Source organism: Myiozetetes cayanensis, unplaced genomic scaffold (assembly GCF_022539395.1).
Source record: "Myiozetetes cayanensis isolate MyiCay16 unplaced genomic scaffold, myiCay2020 scf5-8, whole genome shotgun sequence".
Lineage (NCBI taxonomy): Eukaryota > Metazoa > Chordata > Aves > Passeriformes > Tyrannidae > Myiozetetes > Myiozetetes cayanensis.
The window spans coordinates 25327555-25349693 of record NW_026087742.1 but is presented as its reverse complement, the minus strand read 5'-3'; the positions used below and the strand labels follow the sequence as shown (position 1 = coordinate 25349693).

Below are 22139 nucleotides of genomic sequence, written 5' to 3'. Positions count from 1 at the left end.
GGGGAACAAACACCTAAAAATCAGTGATGCAAAATCAGTGATACAGAAAGACATAATAATACTAACAGCATGTGGTTCCATTTGCTTTTTGAAGTTCTTTATGAAACCCTCTATGGTGAGATTAATGTTATGCTCCCAGCTGTTGGGTGGAACGCCTGAGTGTGAAAAGTAACTAAATTGAAGTTAGGATCTAGTTTGACTTCTTAAGAGCTATTCTTAGAAGATAGGATAGGATATTGTAGAAGAAGCAGAAGAAAGTTCATTTGGTTTATGCTGTGCAACTCCCTCTGTAATGGAACGTGGTTGAACATTTCTTTCGTTCTTTGTTAATAATTTCATTTGTGATACTGAACTGCAAAAGCTGTCAAGTAGCAGAAAAAGATTTCTAAGTTTGGTTTCTGTTAACCAAATGCCGTACGTTCTGTGATTTTACAATTCTGCTTTAACAGCATTACATACCAAAGCCTAAACAGTTGTGTGGAAGTCTGGTGAAATCTGAGGTCAATCTTATAGCAATTACCTTGTGAGCTTTGAGTTTCATACTTGGTGGTGGTTTTCTGTCCTTTCGGTTTCTCTTTCCTTTCAGGTTCTTGTCACATATGTGTCACCTGAGTAACTTTTACAAGTTTTTTCTCCTCAGCAAGATGTGAGAAATTTGAGAATTTGTTTTGGTTCTTCTGTCTGGGGCCTCCTATCACCATGTGTCTAACACCCTTGTGTGGTAGGTCATGGGAAGAGAGCTCAGGAGTAGCAGAATCTTGTTCATCTCTCTTTAGAAGAACCTGGCCTAGCCATGGAGGCAGAAATGTTGTTCTGAGATAAAACTCTTGTAGTGCTCAGGCTTGCAGCAGCTTTCCAGGATGGCTGGGGAGTGTGCTGGGTTCTTGAGAGTCTTCCCTGTAGAGAAGTAACCCATCAAAGGAATGCAGTGCCTGCTGAACTTTGAGTCTGTTTATCAGGCTGACTTTTCCTACATTTTCCTACATTCCTTGGTTAAGCAACCAGATGGGCAATCCTAAAGGCACAGAAATGACAACTAGCACAAAAGAAACTGTCATGCAGCCTAAGTCTAACAGGCCTTCCAAGCTCTGGTCCATACTGTCTATTATCTTACTATTACTATTCTTTCCTCTTGTTGTAAGAAGCTTCTGACCAAAGTAGTGTAGCTAAATTAGGTTGCCGTTTAAAGCCCTTACTCATTTAACTGAGAACCTACGCTGAACAGTGTGATTTTCTGCAGTACCCAGACATGTGGTTGTCCTTCACCTTTATTTCTTTCCGAAAATTTATTTCTGTGATGCCATTTTTCATCTCATTGATCCCTACCATTCCTGAAATGACAACATATAAGAAGAAAAGGAAGTGCACAAGGGAAGAGAGCATAATATTTTTCTGTGCTTTGCTGAAAACAATCTTGATCTCAGAGACACCATTTAATTTTGATAAAGAATTTGCTAAGATCCCTGACCTAAACAGCAAGGATTTATAAAGAGCTTTTACCTTCCAGTGAGAACTCAGTGGACTGGTAGATTTGTGCTGGTGGGAGTAGGTGGTACTAATGGTGTCAGAGTTGTGCACTGAGGGATACAATTCCAGCTGCAGCTACAAGTGACTTGGTGGACCAGGAGAGTTAAGTGCCCTGAGAGGATGCAAAACACCTGGGTGACACTGTAAACTTCTAGTCTTCTAGAAAACAAAATTGAGTTGCTTTGGGGCAATTTTTCCCTCGGTCTTTAGGGAGGAAATGTGCAGTGTTTTTTTGAGCATGTCTTCTGCAACTTCTGCTCTGTTTTTACAGGCTTACTTGTGTATGTGCATGCAGTAATGAGGGTGATGTTATGGGGGAAATTATTCCGTCTCTACTAGGTATGGGCTGGTGTTTGCATTCTGCATAGGAGAAAGATTTTGAGTGAAGAGTTTGCCCTGAAGGTGGGGTGTTGAATTTTTAGGATTCCTGTAGGACTCCTTTGCTCTCTTTCTGGAATACGTTCATCACAGATCTGGGGCCATTCATCTTACCTGTTTTTGAGTGAAATTACCCAATTTCTGAACTGAATCCTTGAATGTCCTTGGAAGATCTATCCCTAAATCTTTTCAGAGTCAGTAAATCCCTTCAGGTGTTTATCTGGTTTCTGTCCCGTTTCCCCATGGTCAAATTTAGGTATGGATTGTCCAGAAGAATGGAATAGAGGCTAGTGCCTCACTCGTTTTCACTGATTCTTTGTGGCAAAAATGATTATGCATCTCTTAAGTGTTTTAGAAATTGGTGAAGAGCAGCCATTCTTTGTCTCCACAGATTCAGAAAACGTTCCAGTATTTTGCCTAATGGGCTAAAGTTCCAGGCTGCAGACAGATCTGAAGAAAGAGGAATACCGTTTGCTGTTAGCATGAGGCATGCTTTTGTTCCCTTCCCAGGTAATGCCTAGATCCTGCTCTGTAATGATAAGTGTATAGTTAACAAAAAATTCTAGATGTAATGAAGAGTTAAGAATTGGTAACAGTATATATCTGTCTGAACAGCCTACTCGGAAAAGCATGCCTGCAAAATTATTCGCAAGACTGTAAAAGAGAGAGTTTCAGTTGGGGAAAGTATTCAAATGTTATAATTCACATGTTCACACTTTCATCTCCTCTTTAAGGGTATCTGTTAGCTTAGGAAGCTCTTAATACACAAATTGCACTCTACCTAGTGTTCTTCCTATCCAAATGTCAGTTCTCACAGTGCCTGTGCTGGCTCAGACACCTGGACAGATATTTGTTTATGTGGTTTTCATGGATTCTAGATGTAGGGAGTAGAGGTAAAGCAGACCTGAGCATTGGGGAAAAAGGCAACAATTTGTCTGATAGAAATTGTTGTGGGAAACTTTCAGAGCAGATGATGAAGGACAAGTTTAGTCCTTCTTGCTGGAAAGTTAAATGGAATGCTGGAGTAATTTATGAAATACTGATTTCTGATAACTTCTTGTCTTCAGGTGGCTTAATCTTGGCTGCCGATTACTCTCAGCTTGAACTGAGGATCCTTGCTCATTTGTCTTGTGACTGTCGACTCATTCAAGCCTTGAACAGTGGTACTGATGTCTTTAAGAGCATTGCAGCAGAATGGAAAATGATTGATCCTGAAGCTGTTGGAGATAGGACCAGGCAACAAGCTAAACAGGTAATTTTAGGGAAAAAAATCCAGCAGCAGCTTTCTCGGCAGGAAAGTTCAGTGTTCAACACATTGTAGAGTCACAATAGTATATTTTTTTTGTTTGTGTTCTGCCATCATTGTTCAGTAGTTATTTGTATGTTCCCCCACTCCCAGTGCATTTCAGCTGGAGCTGTCAGGGTTTTGGGGATGAAGTTGGAGAAAAGCAGCTGTATTCGTGCTTAATTAGATGCTGCTATTTTTGGTCTGTGTTTTGGCCCAGCCACCTGTGAGGGTCTGTTCTTTTCCTGCCAAGTTGTGTGGAAACAAGCACTGATAAACAAGAACTTTGTCCTTGAAGGAAGCATCTTGTATAAACTGAAATTAATTGTGGCCTCACTGTTGGCCAATGGCCCTCCAAAGACATTTGAAGGAGAAAGTGAAGAGGAGGAGAATGAAGTAAGCCCCCAGACTCACTTAGAAAATCTCCCTGCTACAGCAGCATGAATGGCTTGGACTCAGTGGTGGTGTCTTCTTGAACACTTGTCCTTGTTTCTGTACACTTGTCTTCCAGTTAATCACGTTTTGTTTTGGCTCTTCTTTCTCTTCATGGCTCACCGTATGGTTGTGGCTTTTCACATTGTTCTCTGGCAGATTTGCTATGGGATCATCTACGGAATAGGAGCAAAATCCTTAGGCGAGCAGATGGGGATTGATGAAAATGAAGCTGCCACTTACATTGAATCCTTCAAATCAAGATACACAGGTTTGGATATGGCCTTTTGGGAGCTGGGTGGTGGTGGTAGTTGTTAATTCCTTCTCTCTGTGTCTCTTCAAATCCTAAATTTGTCTCAACCTATTAATCCTATGTCTTGAAAAGCTTTTAATTTTGAAAATATCCAGTGCATGAACACAGCAGTTTGATACTCCATAATGTTTTACTCTACTGTCTGGTTTTATTCACCTTTAGGACTTTGTTGTTTACTTATTACATTAATTATTTTGTTGTTATCTGAATTGATGAATAAGCCCTGAAGAGTAGTTTTAAAGTTCAACTTTCTGAATAAGAAATATACTTTTAACTTATTAAAACACGTACCTTCAAATGATATGCAATGCAACTTTAGGCCATGCTTCTTATAATTTTTAAATACAACCATTTCTTTCTTCTGCTCTTGCCTTCTGCTTTCACAGAGTTATAAACTGTTTTGCATATAACCCTTAAATTTTTATCCAGCTGCTCAGAGGAGCTCTGTCATGTTTTGTGAAAAGACATTGTTGCATTTCTAAGAAGGATGTTAATTTTTAGGAAAGCTATAGAGAGAATAGAGCTGCAATCAGAAAAGGAATGGAGGGTAAATGGGATAAGAGGCAGCTAGCTCTAGTCATAGAACTTGGAAATGAGCTGCAAAATTATGTTCTGAAGATTTAAGGTTTGTTTCTTTAGGAGACAGATGCTGAGAAATGGTTTTCTATTAAGAGTCTGTTTAGTCTCCATTGCTTTCTGGATAGCCTCTCCTTTGTGACCATTAAAAGTTACTTTCTGCTTTCTCTCAGTACATGTGCATACATACAAACTCTGCAGTGTACCTTATGTTGTAACTTCACTTCTCATGGATTTTCTCTTGATACGTTTTGCCAACCTGCTAATTTAAAAACCTAATGAATTGACTGATGCTGTCAGTCTTGATTTTTAATATCTCCTTTTACATTTTATACTTTGTAAACTTGGAAAGAACCGGTATGAAGTTAACTTTTCCCACTTTAGTACAGTTGTTACCTGAACTTCTACTGACAGGGACTCTTCCCTGTCTCACCTTTCTGTGACCTTAGTTTCTTTTTAACACTGGGGATTCACTCCTTCCCTTGCAAAGTGCAGGTGGGTGAGTTTCTTTCATCCGAGAATCTGAAGTGACACAGCCTGAAGTCAGGCAGCCTGAGGCATCAAGGGCTCTGACTTCTGCTTTCAATTTACTCCCTTCCTACTACTTGTCTTTTCCAGTGCTGATCCGAGTTCTGACCTCTCCATTATCAATAATACATATGTGACCCTCTATGCCTGGGCACTGTGCAGAATGGACTTCCTACCTCCTTGTGCACAGCCAGATATCCTGACACTATGCACTCTCTTCCACCTCAAAAATCTGAATAGGTTTTGCAGCAGAGCTGCAAATCGTGATCACATGAGTGATCGTGTGCTTTTGTCCACTGATGGGCTCTTGAAAATTTAAAGAATTATCCCTGTGCTGCTGGACATCCCAGACAGCTTTCAGTGATCTCAGTGAGAAGTCAAGATGGAATGTCAGCTGTATTACAGAAAACTTTCTCTCTCCCTGCACAGGGGTTCAGAAGTTCTTGAGGGAGACAGTGCGGAGCTGCCGAAGAGATGGGTTTGTGCAGACCATCCTGGGAAGACGGCGATACCTGCCAGCCATCAAAGATCCAAATCCCTACAGTAAAGCTCATGTGTGTTGAGTGCAGTGCCTTTTTTATTATTTTTTTAAATTTTATTTTTACAGTATTAGATATCTTTGCATAGCCATATCTGCAGTTTTACAAGGTTTCTGAGCCATCTTGGTCATGACCTTCCACTTCTCACTTAGTTCATTGTTCCCTCAGTTGTTCTCTGAATAACAGAGCTTTTGTCATGGTCTGTTTGACGTAAGTCTTCCGTGATTGGGTGTGCAGCTGTCATCACTGTGCTAACCTCCCTTCAGAACTCCCACGTTGGAAATGGGAGTGAGTAATTTATTGAAATCAGTGGACATGATTTTAAAAAGCCTTCACACAGTGATATGCTTTAACTCTTCAGGCTGAGTTGCTCCCACTCAGCAGTCTTTGTATGTTACGTGCTGTCAGCTCTTGAACAAGAAAGGGCATTAAAGTCCTATATTTTTTTGTGTATTTGTTCCTTTTCTTACTTCCCTCAAAGGAAAATTGCTCTAACTTGTTAGGTAAATATTTACTTAGTATATGCCTTTGCATTGGCATAATTTTTTTTCGAAGTAATTTTGGACACATCTGTCATACTCTACTTCAGTAAGAGTGAGTTGACTCCTTGGGAGATGTTGGCGCATTTTTGTGGGGAGGAAGGATGATACTTCTAAGTAGGAAGGCTGTGTGGAATTAAAGACTAGAGTAGAAGAGGGAGGAAGTGGGTTGGTACTCCAAATAGTTGACAGGGAAACAAGAAGACTGTCAAATATTTTGAAATTATTTGATTATTTGATCTGAAGAATACTTCAGCAGAAAGCTTTGTAGATGCATCTTCTGTTCAACTTTGATTTATTCTTTAAAATCGTATTAAAGACCAATTAATGAATTATCTACACTTCCATTTCAGCATCCTCATAACTTTTTGAACATGTTTCAGTTCTAACCAAAGAGAGAAGAACCTTTGAATACGGTTTTCTTGTCTGAGGAGGGGATTAGTAGAGAGGTTGTTTGTGTCAATAAAAATGGTGGTCTGGTGTGTTTTTGCACAGCTCTAATGCTCTGGCAGTCAGAGTTCGAAGTAGAGACTAGACTGTTAGTCCATGAAGTCCAGTTTCTTGCCTTCGGTTATCTATTCCTGATGGTTTTGAAGATAGGCAGAAGTGTCGTGATGATTGGATTAACTATGAGATTTTTCTACTCCTCTTGAAACTGTTATCATGTGTATAAGCTTCTCCTTCTTGTGGCTTGTGACTCTTGCAGGTTATTACCCTTGATATTCATTAATTTTAAATTTGTGGAAATCCTTTTCTCAGTCCTCTGGAGAGATTCTGTGTTTGAAGCTAGTCTAAAATGTGCCTTTCTTTCAGGCAGATAGAACAAACACTTTATCTGGAAGTTTTTATATGCTTGTGTTTGGCCATATATTTATTATTTTTAGTTAAATACACATGACATGCTGTATTTGATTGATTTTTTTTTTTGGAGTGAGTTTTGAGAACAACTATCTTTGTTCAGGCAGAGCGACAGGCTGTGAATACAACTGTTCAGGGATCTGCTGCAGATATTGTCAAAACAGCCACTGTGAACATTCAGAGACGCCTGGAAGCTTTCTCCTCTGTGATCAAGTCCCATGGACATCTGGAGAACTCCTTCCAGAGAGATAAAACCGGTATGCTTGCCTCTCCTTTGCACACTAGAGCAAAATTTTTGGTGTTACTATTGTTAAAAAAAAAAAGTCTGAAGAAAAGTTAATACCTTTGGGCTTAGGGGTGGGAGGTGCTTTACTTCCTGACAGTGGTAAATCTGTGTTCAGTAGAGAAAGAAGTCATAAGGAAGGAGGGAGAATGTCTGCTCAACACACAAACTAAAACAAATGCTGTGATCAGAACACTAAAATTACCTCAGAGCAGATCTTTCAAAGGTTGGCAGTGAGAGTTCATGTGTGATGTGGTCTGTGATGGCACCACAGAATTGTTCAAAAGTAGGAAGGTGAAACTGAGCAGATACTCTGGCTTCAGAGGCAGTAAAAAGATTTGAGTGGAACAACTTCGAGTTCCAAAAATACATTTTTTGGTTAGAATTAAGGCTGGAATTTGTTGGCTGGGATTTGATATACAGGCTCTGCAGGAGTATTATATGAAGCACTTATCAGCATAATTTTTTTCTGGCTGCAGATAGCAAAGCTGTGCTGGGGTGCTCATCCCCAGGGGAGTGCCATGAAGGCTTTTTTTTTAGTGTAATGTAGACAGTGTTTTTTTCATCAATCATATATTTTTAAAAAGACAACTGAAGAGATGGAGTGCTATATTTCTTTGATAGTTCTTATGCTTCAGTTGAAACATGAAGTTGCCTTAATATGAAGAGTCTGATTTATAAACTAAATAATTAATTGCCAAACCTCTAAAAATACATCAGGGAGTTTTATTTTGGAGAGACAAGATTCAGAGGTCGGCTATGATTAGAAGGCCTATGCTTGGCAGAACTTCACAAGCCTTCCAGGAGCAGTAGCTACTGACCTTTGGCCAATGTAATTGTAGGAAGAGGAGTAGATGCATTTGTGACACTTTTTCCCTGCACTGATACTAAGTGTTTGAAGAACGGGAAGAAATTCTGTTTCAGCAAGTTAGAAATGCCTGGGCCATTAGAGGAACATCCTGCTTCTTCAACATTGCTGCTTCAGTGTGAGACTTGTTTTAGGAACTGATGCTTTGAAACCCTCTCTGTGAACTGAAGTCCTCCTGTTAGCTAACCTGAGAAATAAATAACTTTTGAGTCTGTGTGTGTGAGGTTGTGTTTGTTTATTTAAAAAAACCAACAGTTTTGACCATGGAAGGGTTTGTTTTATGTTTTGTTAGGGAAGGCCTAGCAGGATCCTAGTTTTTTCAGTTGCTTACTTGTTTGTTCAATCGCTGCTCTTTTTTTTGTTCCCTCTCTTTTGCTCAGTAGCTACAGTTTCAGAAACTGCATTTGTGAGGAGGCTTATTCCTTTTTTAGACTAGCCACTGAAATGTTTCTGGAAGGAAAGCAGAATCCTAATTCATTGCCAGAGAGAATGTTGTAAACCAGGTTCTGATTAAACTTGACATGATTTTGTTTGAACTTTACTCTTAAAACAGATGGTTCAGGAGACACAACTGTCTCTTGTTTTTGTTCTGATTCATATCTTTGTAATGTAAGGCTGAAATGTTTATGTCTCAAATACTTTTCATTGACATTTTTCCCTCAGCTATAAAACTATTGGTAGAATAGTAATGTTTTGTGTTTTTATCTCTAGACATGAGCTTTTCAAGTTTTAGCTTCCTCATGTTCTTTTTTTCAGCATTAGGGATGTGCAAAGGTTTTTGATACAAGAAACATGTTTTTGCATGGTCATATTTAACAAACTCTGCTCTTCACATGGTAGGAAGGCTGTCGAGAAAGAGAAATGTGGGGATGTTACGTCCTGTCAGCGGAGCTTTCTTTGTCCTCCAACTGCACGATGAGCTCCTCTATGAAGTTGCAGAGGATGATGTCATTCAGGTACTGCTGTGCACTTGCTTTTTCAGCTCTCTACTGCAGTACAGTGTTTCAAACAAGCTTTTCTTCTAGGACTTTACGTTCTCTTCTCTGGATCCCCTCTCTCTGGGTGCTGAAAGGTCTGTGAAAACCAAGTTGAATTAGGTGAAAAATTATGCTTCCTTGCTTGATGCTGTCATTTTCAGACTCAAGCCATCCCCCTGACTGAAGTTTATTTTCAACTGTGCTTTGCTGCTTATAACAGCAGATCATACAACTTCTCTGCAAGGCTTGATGAGTGAAGTAGCTTCGTATTTTTGGCAGGTGTAAGAGACGGTGTTTCCTCATCTGGAGGTATTTTTGCCTTCCTGTTTACACTCAGAACATGTGTTGTTACAGCTGTGGTTTGTACTCTGTGTAGGGAAAGGAGGACTCTGTCCTTTTAGTGCTTTTTTCCTCATTCCCTACCTGTCTTCCTGGCAGGAGCAATATGGTGCTCGTTGGCAGCACGGTAGGAACAAGAAATGTGCTGTGTGGACTTAAGGTGCCTTTCACATGCATATTTGCCTGCATATGGGCTCTTCCTCCCTGAAGGCACTCCTGTGCCTGGGCACAGAGGTTTTTTGTGTTTGTGTGACAGCTTTCTGTGGCTCAGTGTTTTCCCAAGTCCTGAGCACAAACACAGGAAGGCTCCCAGGCCATGCTTCCATATCTCTGGGATATGTTTCTTCTACTTCTGTGCGTGCACATCTTTAATGACAAAAGGTAATTTCCTGATGGCAAGTAGTAACTCCTAGTCTGAGAAAGCTTTCAGTGTATATATAATATTTTTATATTATATATAAAAATGGGTTTAATATTTTTCTCTTGAATATCATCTTGAGCTTTTGCTCATTTTGACAGCTTTGTTCAGGCATCTGCGACTTCAGTCTAGGCAGGCTGTTTTAGAGATGAAAAGGCTCCTAATATTTTTCCTGTAGAAAACTGAGGTCCCCTGAGTATAGGCTTTTACATCTTTAGATACTGACTTCAGGTTTTCATGGTCTCCCCAAGAGAACTGGAGCCAGGTGAGTGGATTTACTTATTACTTATTGTATTATATTTTTTTCATTAATAACCTCAACTTCAAGGGCAATTATTACCACCTTTTCTAGCTTCCTTTGGATGTATTTCTGTCCATAGATTTTCTGAGCAATCACTTGAAACAGCAGGTTTTCATGTCTCCACTGCAGCACAGCTGCTGTCCCTGGCTCTAGGTGCAGCAACCCTAATCTGATCCTCTGCTGGTTCTGTGTTGCTGGACCCTGTGACCGTTCTCAGAGAATCCCCTTCTGTATGGTTCATGGGGTTTTTTTAACATACTGGGCCCCAACCTTGGTCAAGGCTGGAGTGGTTTGAATACAGTGGAAAATTGATCTGTGCGTCATGCAAGCAACATTTTCTGTGATCCAGAATTTCATTTGCTTGCTTTCTCACAGTAGTGTGCCTTGATTAAGCCCTGCTCAGTGTTTAATCTCTGATAACCCCATTTTGTTCCTGCCCAGGCAGTTATTTTTCATCCTATTTTTGAACAGTAGATTATTTCTGTCCTAATTCTCTACCCTGCTTCTTTCTACTCTGTACTTGTCTGTGCTGAATTACATCCTATTTCAAAGCATTTTTCTAGGTTATCAAGATCATTTTGAAATGTTGGTATGTAAGGGTGTAGAGGTTTGGAAGACAAATGTCTCCCTAGTTCTTAGTGCTGTTGTAAACTCTCATGCTCTGATCTCTTCAAATCCTCTCCTCCATTCCCCAGCAAAAAACGATGGAGAAATTTCTATAGTGGGTACCTGTGAGGAAATTATGAAAACATGCTGAAGGGTCAGAAAGCTTGAATAGTTCCTCTACTGACACACTGGCTTCTAGCTGAGCTGAGGAATCACCATAAATTCAAAGCCTCTTTTCACTCTGCTGTGGAAAGATTCATGGATGGGTATGAATTGAAAGATTTGTTCAAATAAGCAATCCAGGACAAGCTGGATTCTGCGTGGGTCTTGGAGTAGGAAAGAGAGTCCCTTTATCCAGGGCAGGTTTTTACAGTCAGTTAAAAAAAAATCCAGTCTCTGATAATTGAAATAGTTGCAGAAAGAACTGTTTGGTTCCCTGGCTTTGTACTGAAATGAATTTTTTCTTAGGAATACTTTTGGAGGGCAGAGAACAGTTACCTCACTTGTTTACCAGAGGGCAGGACTTACCTCAACAAAACAGTGAGGGGGGACCCGGGTAGTATTTCCAGCACCCTCATTGAATGTGATCTGCTTTCTCAGAGGTTTATAGTTTATGTTTCAATGAGGGCTTCTTTTGCCAGCACAGCACGGAGGAGCCACCATTCTTTGCTTCTGGTGTATTTGTTTTGTGTCTTGCTTTCAGTACATTTAAGTTTTCAGAACAGACTCCATGAAACAGTTATGCAGGTACGTGAAGGAGGAGACTCTGCAGGACACTCAAGTCTTTTACAGAAAGTTAATCTTGCCTCTTGTCTAAGCGGTCCTAAACAGTGCAGAACCAGCCACAACCATGTGCTACATAAAATCTTACTGGCTTTATGCAGTTTCTCCATACCTAAACCCTAGTCAGGATTAAAATATTCAGTTGCATTCCCATAGGTGGTAAGTCAGTGCAGGAGAGGATTCCAAGTGTCTGTCCACCCCAGCTGTTGACAGAAAACCAGAGCACTGAAGTTATGTGCATATCTGATGGCTGATGTTTCCTTGTAGGTTGCTCAGATTGTGAAGTATGAGATGGAAAACGCCATCAAACTCTCGGTAAAGCTGAATGTTAAAGTGAAAATTGGACCTAGCTGGGGAGACCTGCGGGACCTGGAGCTCTGATCTGCAATGCAGCTTTCTCACGTATGGTGAGGCAGAAGGCACCGAGGACTGGGCAGGGCGAGGGCCTGCGATCACCTGCTGGCGGTGTGATCCTCCTGAGCCGCGTTTCTACAGGCAGCGCAGGAAACTGCCTTCTGAAATGTGTGGTGGAAGCTAGTATGAATTCACCAAGCCAAACCCTTCAGAGCTCAGACAGAGCAGTGAAGCATGTTTACAGAACTGTGAAATTATTAATTGCAAAAAGAACTGTATTTAAATGAATTCTGTTATAGTATACTTTGTATACTATAGTGTACAAAACCCCAAAGCCGAATGAATTTATTACATGTGAAATGAGCTGGATTACTTTATTAAAACAATGCACAAAGATAATTTGACAGTTCTCATGTGTAATTGTTTAGGACAAAAAAAGTCATTGTGATTGCACTTGATGTAGAATTTTACAGGCCTTTGCCAGGATTATCTTGCACTGGGTTCTGCTGATGATACTCAGGTGCTCAAGTGGCTTTACAGCTGGCTGGATTTCTGAGCAGCTGTGCAGCATTCACAGCGAGTGGAACTGGTGTTAGTTGGAGTCTGACTTTTAAGAAAGCATTTTGGTGACTGACTGCTGTAATCAATCCTACTGCTACCTTGCAAACTGGCCTCAAGAGGAATATTGTTTGGAGTCTCTTAGAGTTAATACAAAATCACCAGCAAAAACATTTTAAAGAAATGTATCAAACTCAATGTATTGGTTAAAAACTTAATGGCAATTCATATTTTTTGTGAATAAAAAAACCTATCTTAGTCTGCCCAGATGATGTGGCAGCATTGCTGGTGTTGGTGTGTGTGTTGGAGAGGAATCAGGAATTGCTGCACAGTGATGGGTGACCTGTGGCTCTTCATTCAGAGACGAGTCCCTAGGCAAGCCTCACACCCTGTGTGTTGGTAGCCCCATTAAAAACTGCTCAGATTTTCCCCATGGTTTGCCTCAGTCTTTGACTCTGTCTCAGTGATGGGGCAGAAAGTTTTTGTGGGAGTTCAGGCTTGTCAAGCTGAGCTGGTCTTGAGTCTTACTCAGGTCAGCTGCTGGGATCAGATGCTTCAAAAGAAGGAGCTTGCAGGGAATTAATCTGCAACTATTTGCCATTACTCTCCCCACTATTACCTTCTGGTCTGGCTAAATCTCACATCACATATTTTTGTTTCCCTTCAGACAGCTGTGGTGGTTATACAAGTTCAGCTGTTTAGTTAACTTCATACAATGTCTGACCTTGGATTCTGTAATTTTCATCATGTAGCCCTTGTATGTTACAAGAAAGGGAGGACAGGTGCCTCCTGTCATCTTCCTTATGCCTCTAATTATTATATCACATCTTTTTTCTGCAGTTCCTTTCCCTAATATAATCAATCTCCATCTTTCATTCTTGCCTCCTGTGAGAAATTTTCAAGCCCCTAATTATTCTTTCATTTCTGAACTTATGCTGGATCCTTTTTGAGCACTGTACTTCTGAAATTGCCTTTACAGCCTGATCTGAGAGGATGCACACTTGGCTTTCAACGGGGTTTGAGCTTGTTAACTTCAAATGCAGCACTTTTGGCATGGCCATTATCCTGACACCAGAAGTAGCTGGCACCCAGGTTTGAAGAACACAGTGAGTTTTCAAAGATTTTAATGGGTCCTGTGTACAAAAGGCTGCATCCCTGACTCTGATCCACCACCTGCCTGTTGTACAGCAAAACGGGACACGTGGTATTGAGTCAGAGCCCCAGGTGAGGATGCCTTGACTGTCCTTCTCAGCACCGACTTGGCCCTCTTTCCCATTCTGTATTTCACTTCACATTGAGATTTTTTGTTTTCTTCCTGCCTGCTCTGTGCTGTGGTTTTCTACGACATCTGTCACCTGATGGCTGAGCTCTTTATCCACAACATTCGATTGATGTCGGTTTTTTTGCTTGCCTTATTAAAGCTTTTGTTACTAACAGATCTGAGCCTCGGCACCCTGGTGCCTGACCATTTGTGTGCTCTGCCTGTGAAGATGCTGGGTTGGACTCATTATCAATTCACATGGCCTAATGATTTCCTGTCCCTGGGTGTCATGCGGTGACACACCTGTGCTGTATTTCAGGCCTCACTGGGGCTGCTGCAATTTGGGTTGCTTGTTCTTTGGCACATTACAATATTTTCCAATCATGTATTGTCTTCAGAATTTCCGAAGGATGGATCTCATGCTTATTTCCCAACAAGATCTCTAGGCAGGGGTAATGCTAATCAGTAAGGGGATTGACACAGACCTAAACTATTTTGCCTGACAAACTCAATGAGTTCATTTTAATTAAGCGGTAATTTGGAGCAAATGAGAAGATAAAAGGTAGCCACTGCTCTGTGAGCAAGTCGGCTGTGGCGTTTGAGTCATGTTATTAGGACTGGCTCTGAGCTGTTGCCTGATTGCTGCTATTTACATTCCTTAATTCTGATTAGATTTTAACTCTTAGCAAGACTGAGCAGAGGAAGCAGAAGAGGGCTCAGGTCAGGTAAGCAGAAACACTGCCCAGAACAGTGCAGAAAAGGGTACATGTTATTTTCTGAAGATGGTAGAAGAAGCCTGTCTGCTCACATTACTTACCTATTTTTGCCTGTGGGCCCCTCTTCACCCACCTCCGATGGGCTGAGGCCTGAATTTAGTTGGAAACTGGGCTTTTTGTTAGTTCAGGACCTGATAAGCAGAGTGCAGGTTATTCTCTGTCTCCTTGTAGTCAGGACGGGATACACCTGATAGTGTTTTGCTCTCTGTTCCTCAGCTCATTTGTGTGTGTGTCTCTTCACAGTCCTCTCCAGTCTCCTATTAGGTGGTGCAGCCCCAGACAAGGACAGATGAACACTGCAGAAGGGGTGAGTTCTGTTTTGCAGCCCTGACACTTGGTGAACACAGCATCCTAATCCTGCCTTGTGCCCTCTGCTGCCCTTGCCTGGCTCTTGCAGGTGAGTGTCTGTCTGCCAAAAGAAATTGGGTTGGTATCGAGTCCTGACGAGTAGCTATGGTCATCAAGAGTGCCTTGTCTTCATGTGAACCTGTGTGACCCAGCTCCTCACAGGGAGAGAGAGCCTGTACCCTTGGGCAACCCCGTTCTCTTTGGTTCATATTTTCTTTCTTGTCAAATGGCTTAAATTTTGATTCAGCTGCCTACTGGTATGGGGCAGAACTTGCCCAACCTTGGTAGCAGGAACTCATTCCTCTTGGTCATTTTCCTGACGTGCAGACCACAAGCTTGTTTTGCCTCGGTCTTTGTGCTGCAGCTTTCCTTCTTTCCCTGCCTACCAGAAGTGGTGAGAGGCAGGTGACAACTAATGACACTTGTAATCTGATCTGGTTTGGTCCTTTTGCCTTTCTCCCATGCCACTTGCATTTCATCTAGAAGAGAGATGTGAAGTTTTTCCTGCAAATACACAGCTGAAAAGAGGGAGCTGGAAGCTCAGTACCTTTGGCTGACATTTTGAGCCTCTCCTGGCAGAACAACTCAAACATGCTGTTGGGAAGTGCCCTTTGATGAGCACACTTCTGCCCTTCTGAGAGCTCAGCCTGTAGGTTACTTTTTTTAACCTGAAGGGAAAATGATATGAAGGGTGCCGTTGGTTGGTTGGGAAGCCCAAGTACAAGGCTAGGAATACCCCTGAGGGCTGGTACTGCAATTACGAGCTCCATGTGAGCTCCCTGCAATAAACCATGGGATCATTAGCTGGTGTACAGGTTTTGTCCTTGCAGGAGCTGTTGGAGGAAGGAAGGTGACCATCCCCACTGCAGAAATAACCACAACTGCATTTTTCTTTATTCCTGAATGATTGAGTAGTGTAAACTCCATCCAAAGCCTTTACACAAACCATGCACTTTTGAAACAATGTAATGAATCCAGGAGCAGAGATTGAAAAAAACAGATCTCCACCAACTAGTATCAATTCTTTCCTTTATTTTCTTTCCCTTTTTTTTTTTTTTTTTGGTTGTTACTGGGGATTCTGGGGATTCAAAACAGCCTCAGTTAAAGATGCCTTAGTTTTGTGACACTGATTTAGGATACCTGTGGAAACAGGACATGGTTAGCGCAGGAGTGTGTGGTTCACCCCAGATTAGCCTTCGTTCTGAGAGACAGGTAATGACTTGTTAACAAACCCCACATATTAAGTCCACATTTCCTCGACACTGAATCTGAATATTTGTTGCCATTTAAAAAAGTACAATGTTTGATTTGTTGATTTAATCACAAAACAAAACACATGAATGGGAACACTCATTTACGTGACTATTGCTTATACACCTAAGATGAAGAGTTGACTACAAATGGCCACAAGCTGTTCCTTAATGAGAGAGAGTGTGTTCTTACTAAGACCATACCAAGGCAAGAGAACCATTCAGGACTGAAATATGCTGTGCTTGCATTCACCTTTAGGGTATGGAAAAGGATGTGCTCAGGGTATTTGAGTAGCATAATAAACTAGAAACTGGGGGTTTGCCTGTGTTACAACACACATGGTTTATGAATGAAGGAGGGCTGAGATTGAATGCAGCTCTCAAGTTCCAAGTGGTTTCTTCACTTGTCAAGTCCTCCACTGAAAAAAAACGTTTATATGCCCATCTTTGTTAAAATGCACACAACTGTGGTGTGAGAGGGATTCTGGAAAAAGAATATATACTGTTTTAGAGGGGGATTATGTGATAATTGTATACAATATGTGTAGTAAATAGAGTATTTCTGTCAAATATTTATGTACCAAGCTATGTTTTGGTACTGTAGGGAATGCCTATCTGATGTATGGAGCTGAACCACAGAACTTCAAAAAAACTTAAAACTCCCCAGATAATTATACAAAACAAAATTTCCATTGTCCTGTATTTTAATTCAAGATTTGAAATTTAAGTTAAAACTCTAGGAGTTTTTTTCTAATGAATAAAATAGCTTGTACTTCACTGAAGACTTGCCAACTCTGCAAGATTCTACATAATCTAATTTAAAGCATTTTCTTTATCTATCTACAGCTCTAGACGTAAGATTAAAAACATCTGGTCAAACCCAAAGGTGCATGTGCTGTTGGAAGGTCTGTGTATCTGTTTTTGGACGTGTTCGTGACAGAGCTCCTGGAAAGAATGTGAGAGAACAAGGTATCCAAATGAACAAATGGCATTTTAAATTGGACAAATATTTCCAGCCAATCTGGCCTGTTGTAGCTGAGGATTGCGATGTTGAAGATACATCTAAGCTTAGGATTTTGCTTGAGGTGGTGCTGTCTTAGTGGGAAAGGTGAAAGCACAGAAAGATTTCAACATCCAGTGACAGCCAGTGCCCTTGATTTTCTTACAGCCAGTCACAGTCTTACAGTCCTTCTTAAAGTCAGATGCTGTGCTCGTTGCTTGGAATGCTGCAGCTTTATGCCTTTCACTAACAGCCTTTAGTAGTGTTCAGGTCAAGCCTTTCAAAAATCCCACACTCCCCCTCATTTCACAATAAATCAACCAGGCAAGAAGTTTTCCTCCCTCACTGAACTTTTTAAGTGATGGGTTTTTTTCCACATACATGATAAATCTTGATAGAAAGCATTTAACAGTGTGCACTAACAAACTTATACAACATATACATTACATATATATATATTATATATATAGAATGTTCTATATACAAACATATACAACTTTTTAGATCTCTACAGACTACAAGAAAATTGATAATTATAGTCACAAGTGGTGAACTTAACAGAAATAGCAATTGATAACTAACTGTCTGGAAATATGTAAAATATATAAGAGTGGAAAGCCGTGACCTGATGGAGAGTACTAGAGAAAGGTTGCTTAAAAGTTTAGTAATAAAAATTGTAAATTTGAGGGCTGCTAAATTCTCATTTCTCTGTTGCATAAAAATGCAAATGAAAATTTACTGGCAGGTTTTTTTACCCTGGTGTTAAGCTAGAGACTGTTGGCAGCCAAAGTCAGTCAGGCATTGTGTAAATGTTGAAGACACTTTTCTCTCTGGGTGTGCTGCAGTGATTAACAGTTAAAAGTTGCTCTTAAATTTTCACACGATTCTCAAACAAGCAAGTGGACTCTAGCTCCAGCCTGATGCCATTTCTGCTGAAATCAAGGTAATGAGGGGCTCAGCAGTATCAGCCTCCCACGTGAGGTACAGCCAAAACCTTAGGCAGACCTGGTGCCCTCCTCGTCATTGCAGTGACCCGATGGCTGCCTGAGCACCACCGGTAGGGCTGCTTGGTGCACTGCTGACTGTGATGCACCAGTTCATCATGGAAAGTAAGTTGGCTGCTGGAGGGTTTGAATGCTGCCCCAAATGATTTTGTTGCCCGGAGACTAGTGGTTTCGATTACAGACCAGAGCACAGGCCAATCCATATATGTTTAAACAGAAGATCAAATTGCTGTAATGTTCTCATTTATTTCTCATTCTAGACACCTGGTTAGAGCAGTGCTTCCTCACAGACACAAATGGTCAGTTCTGTTACCTAGCCACTGGAAGGAATTCCCCAGCCCAGTTCCTCTTGGCATCAGAGTGGTGAGTTTGGCATTTCCTTAAACACACACTCACAAACAGAGACATCCTCTCTAGTCATGGACAACTTCAATTCCTTAGCTCTCAGCAGAAACCCAGGCATTGCCTTTTTTCCCAACAAGTTTCTACAGTTCTCACAACATAGAGTGGTTTTTTTCCTGTGCCAGAAGAACTTGTTGAGTCTCATTCCCAGTTGAGCTAGACCTGTCAGGGCCATCATTTTTGACTTTGCCTACAGAGAAATGTAAAAGTCCTCTATATCATGACATTTGGTTGTGCTACAATGTGAATGTGAAACTTAATGCCTCAAATCTCTTCCAACCCTTTAACTTGTGCAGTGGGCCGAGAGTGAGGCCAGACTTCTGGATGGTACAATTTCCTGGGCTGCATTTTATTGTAGGTAAAGGAAGAATATGGGACAGACATCTTTGAGAGGAATCATCTGAAAATTATGTTGACACAAACACCGGTGAAGTTAAGGTAAGGCCTAGTTAGGAGGGGATGGTGCCTGTCTGCATCAGTGTCCATCAGGGTTCCTTGAAGGGACAGAGGATGTCACTCCTCTTGTATAGAAAAATTTTAACTGCTGTTTTTCCAGCTCTTCCTCACTTTCTATTTTGAAACTATGTCCAGGCACATGAAAACAAGACTTTAGTGCCTTGTTTCCAAGCCAATCTTGGAAAAATTTCTAAATTAAGAGTTACACTGTGTGGAAGTGAGGCTCTTGTAGGCTAATGTGGAGCATTCTTATGGACTAGGAATCTATTTGCATGGACAGGCAATAGGTTTATTGTTCTCTCCTGTAGCTGCAGCTGCAGAGTTTTCTCCAGAGTTCACTGTAGAAACCAAGCAAACTACTTTGAAGCAGAAGCAAATTACTTTTAGCAGTGTGAGCAGAGAATCAATTGCCACTCACCCATGGTGTCATTTTATATATGTGTGTTATATGTGTATGCTCACAATGGTTTTCCACACTCCTCCCCAGCCCATCCTTTAGTCTTGCTGCTCGGATCCCTCTCTCTCTCTCTCTCTCATTCTCTCTCTCTCACGAGTTTTGAGGGGGTTACTGTGCAGGTCCCTTCACATAATTTCAACTGAGCACTTGAGCAGCATCACTGCTCTGCAAGCTGCTAAGCAGCCTCTGTGAGCAGAATTTGACAGGACTGTGGTTTCCCATATTAACTTTCTTAACTTGAAGAAGCAGTTTCCAAAACTGGTTTTCTATTCCTGCTACTGAGAAATAAGGCAACCAAGCGATACAGACTCCATGGGGATGAAAAGTGCCATGGCCCCCTTCAAGGACAACTGAGATAAAATCTGGAGCACATTTTAAAAAGTACAGATAAGGGTGATGTGTCATGTGCTCTGAATTGCAAATAAACCATCTATGCTCATGTTTTAATGATATTTCAGATAGTGCCTGTTCAGCTCCCTGTAAAATCTGTATATTTTGGGCATAGGATTTTGAATCTATTTTTCTTAGGAGTTAAAGAGCACTGATTTCAAGCAAGATTTTTCAAGGGAAATAAATAGCAGATAAGAAAATGCAGCTAAACTCATTTTTATGTGGAAAACGGTAGCAAACATGCTTGAAATGTACTGGCTTTTTATAATGTCACTTTTAAAAAATAAAGATTTTTGCTATTTAAGTTTGGTTTTTTTTCTCAGAATAGAAATGAATCCCATTTTCTTCGGTCACAACATGCTTTCTTTTTCTCTTTTTTTTTTTTTTTTTTAAGATGGCAATTAGTCATGCAAAGTTTTCTAAGTGCATTAACATTCGAGTTTGTACAGAATATTTTTAACCAGACACACTCCCCACAGTTCATACCTACAGCTTCTGAAAAACTACATGCCACAGTGATGGTTGAGTTCCTTTTGGAAAAAAATTGGCCACTGCATGAGCCAGCTGTTGGAATAAGACCCTCATGATTCCAGCTTCCATCTCATGGTCTGTAAAATTTCTCCTCGACGTCCACTGTGATGAATCCAATAATAGTAACAGGAAAACATCTTCTAGGAGAAAAAAACTGTCTCTGGCCAGTGACTGGTAGATTTGGGAATTAATGTTGCTTCCCTGAACAGTGTTCTTAATAAAGCCACAAGCAGCTTCTTTGAAAGTCTAAAACTGGTACCACTTTTTGTCCTTGTATTTCAGCATCACCTACAGAAATGGGAAAAAAACCAAAAAATGGCAATAAACCACTGCCCTACATATGAGGTACCACACATGACCTAGGCCCATCAGTTGTCACAAACTTCATAATTAAATAAGGAAGAGCGATGCAGTACTTCACTAACAGTGTCATCAGGACATCGTATGAGTCCACTGAGATCTCATATTCTATTTCATAGTTATTACATTAAAAAGAATGTTACCCACTATTGATGTTTATTAGATTTTCCCCAAGGAGCTTTAACTACTTTTCTTCTTCAAAAACTAAAGGTATGACAATAATGAGAAACTTGCTTTTTACTCCTACAGAAAGAAACTTATCTATGGAGCATAGTAGATATACCCTGAATATATAAACTTCTTGCATTTTGGAGTACGTTCTTCCTGCCTCACACATACAAAAGCCAATAAAAATGTAAAGGTCTTGGATAGAGATGTGATGCACATTAAAAGAAAAACGTGCATTTTGGGAAGTATTCCTTAATATTGTTTTACCTTCAAGAACAATCACTTTAGTTGATTCCCAGTCTTAACAGCGTGGGGTGGAAGAGGTTTTCTATTTGGAGCTCTAAGCACAGAAGCTGTCTATTCCAGGCAAGCCCTATTCTATATCACTGTACCACTGTGTTGTACTAGTAATGATGTTCACCTCCTCTTCCCAGTAAGATCTGTAAAGGTTCCTATATACACACCAACCTACCTGTTTTCTGCCCTACTGCATAGATGTGCTGCATTAAGTGGCTTAAAAAAACAAATCATAATGAATTAGTGAGAAAGGCAAGATGAGAAGTGCCACGTTCTAAATTCAGAGGCTAACAATGGATGCTCATTTACAGAAACATGAAAGGAAGGGGCGTGCAATGGAAGTTTATATTTGGCATTCTCATTGTTTGGGAGCAGGAAAAACAGTGTGTCAGTTAACGGGAGTACAACCTCCAACAACATGACTGGGGGAAGGGGAGAGAACTGCACTTGACCTTCACAAAGGGAAGCTAAAGCTCCATTGCAGGGTTGGCAGTTCTTAGTTCTGGGTGTGTGGTGCCAGGGCCCTACCTCGTGTGCATGTTTGGAAAATGCCTCTGCGCTGGCCATCATGCTCGCAGTCCTTTCATCCAGCTCTCCCAGTTTCTGTCCTCTCTCGTCAAGGGCAATGCGTGCACGAGTCAAGTCTCCAATGACTCCTCCCGCAGCTCCTCTCACGCCTTCAATCCCACCTGATCCAGGGATGTGCTGGGCAAGGCTGCGAGAGGCTTTTCCTGCTGTAGCCTCACCGACTGCAAAGGAGAAAGGGACAGACAGACAGACAGGAATGAGTTCCTGGCTGTGGCTCTGTCAGTGCTTCTCAACCTCCCGCTGCAGCCTTGCAGCAGTGATGCCATTTGATGGGCAGATGGCACATGTGCAAAACTTTGCTCTGTCACCGGCACATCTACAGTGCAGTCGTGTGCCCCTCCCTCCATTGCTCAAAAGAAACTGCCAAGGTGAAGGAATTATGGGAAGGT

The 22139-nt window shown here is 41.1% G+C and overlaps 2 protein-coding genes across 13 annotated transcripts in view; one reads left to right on the top strand and one right to left on the bottom strand.

Annotated features, from left to right (window-relative positions):
• POLQ (DNA polymerase theta) overlaps positions 1 to 13015 on the top strand; it is a 49586-nt gene extending 36571 nt beyond the window's left edge. The window contains 7 exon segments of the mRNA XM_050333879.1: positions 2297 to 2415; positions 2973 to 3157; positions 3782 to 3893; positions 5469 to 5593; positions 7079 to 7232; positions 8967 to 9082; positions 11818 to 13015. Coding sequence (XP_050189836.1) covers positions 2297 to 2415; positions 2973 to 3157; positions 3782 to 3893; positions 5469 to 5593; positions 7079 to 7232; positions 8967 to 9082; positions 11818 to 11931 — 925 coding nt within the window. The 3' untranslated portion in view covers positions 11932 to 13015.
• A 2704-nt stretch (positions 13016 to 15719) lies between these two features.
• Positions 15720 to 22139, bottom strand: part of STXBP5L (syntaxin binding protein 5L) — a 181218-nt gene continuing 174798 nt past the window's right edge. For all 12 annotated transcript variants that reach the window (XM_050333882.1, XM_050333883.1, XM_050333880.1 and 9 more), the window contains 2 exons: positions 21691 to 21911; positions 15720 to 20625 (listed from right to left, as the gene is read on the bottom strand). In XM_050333882.1, coding sequence (XP_050189839.1) covers positions 20584 to 20625; positions 21691 to 21911 — 263 coding nt within the window. In that variant the 3' untranslated portion in view covers positions 15720 to 20583. The remainder of the gene's footprint in view (positions 20626 to 21690; positions 21912 to 22139) is intronic.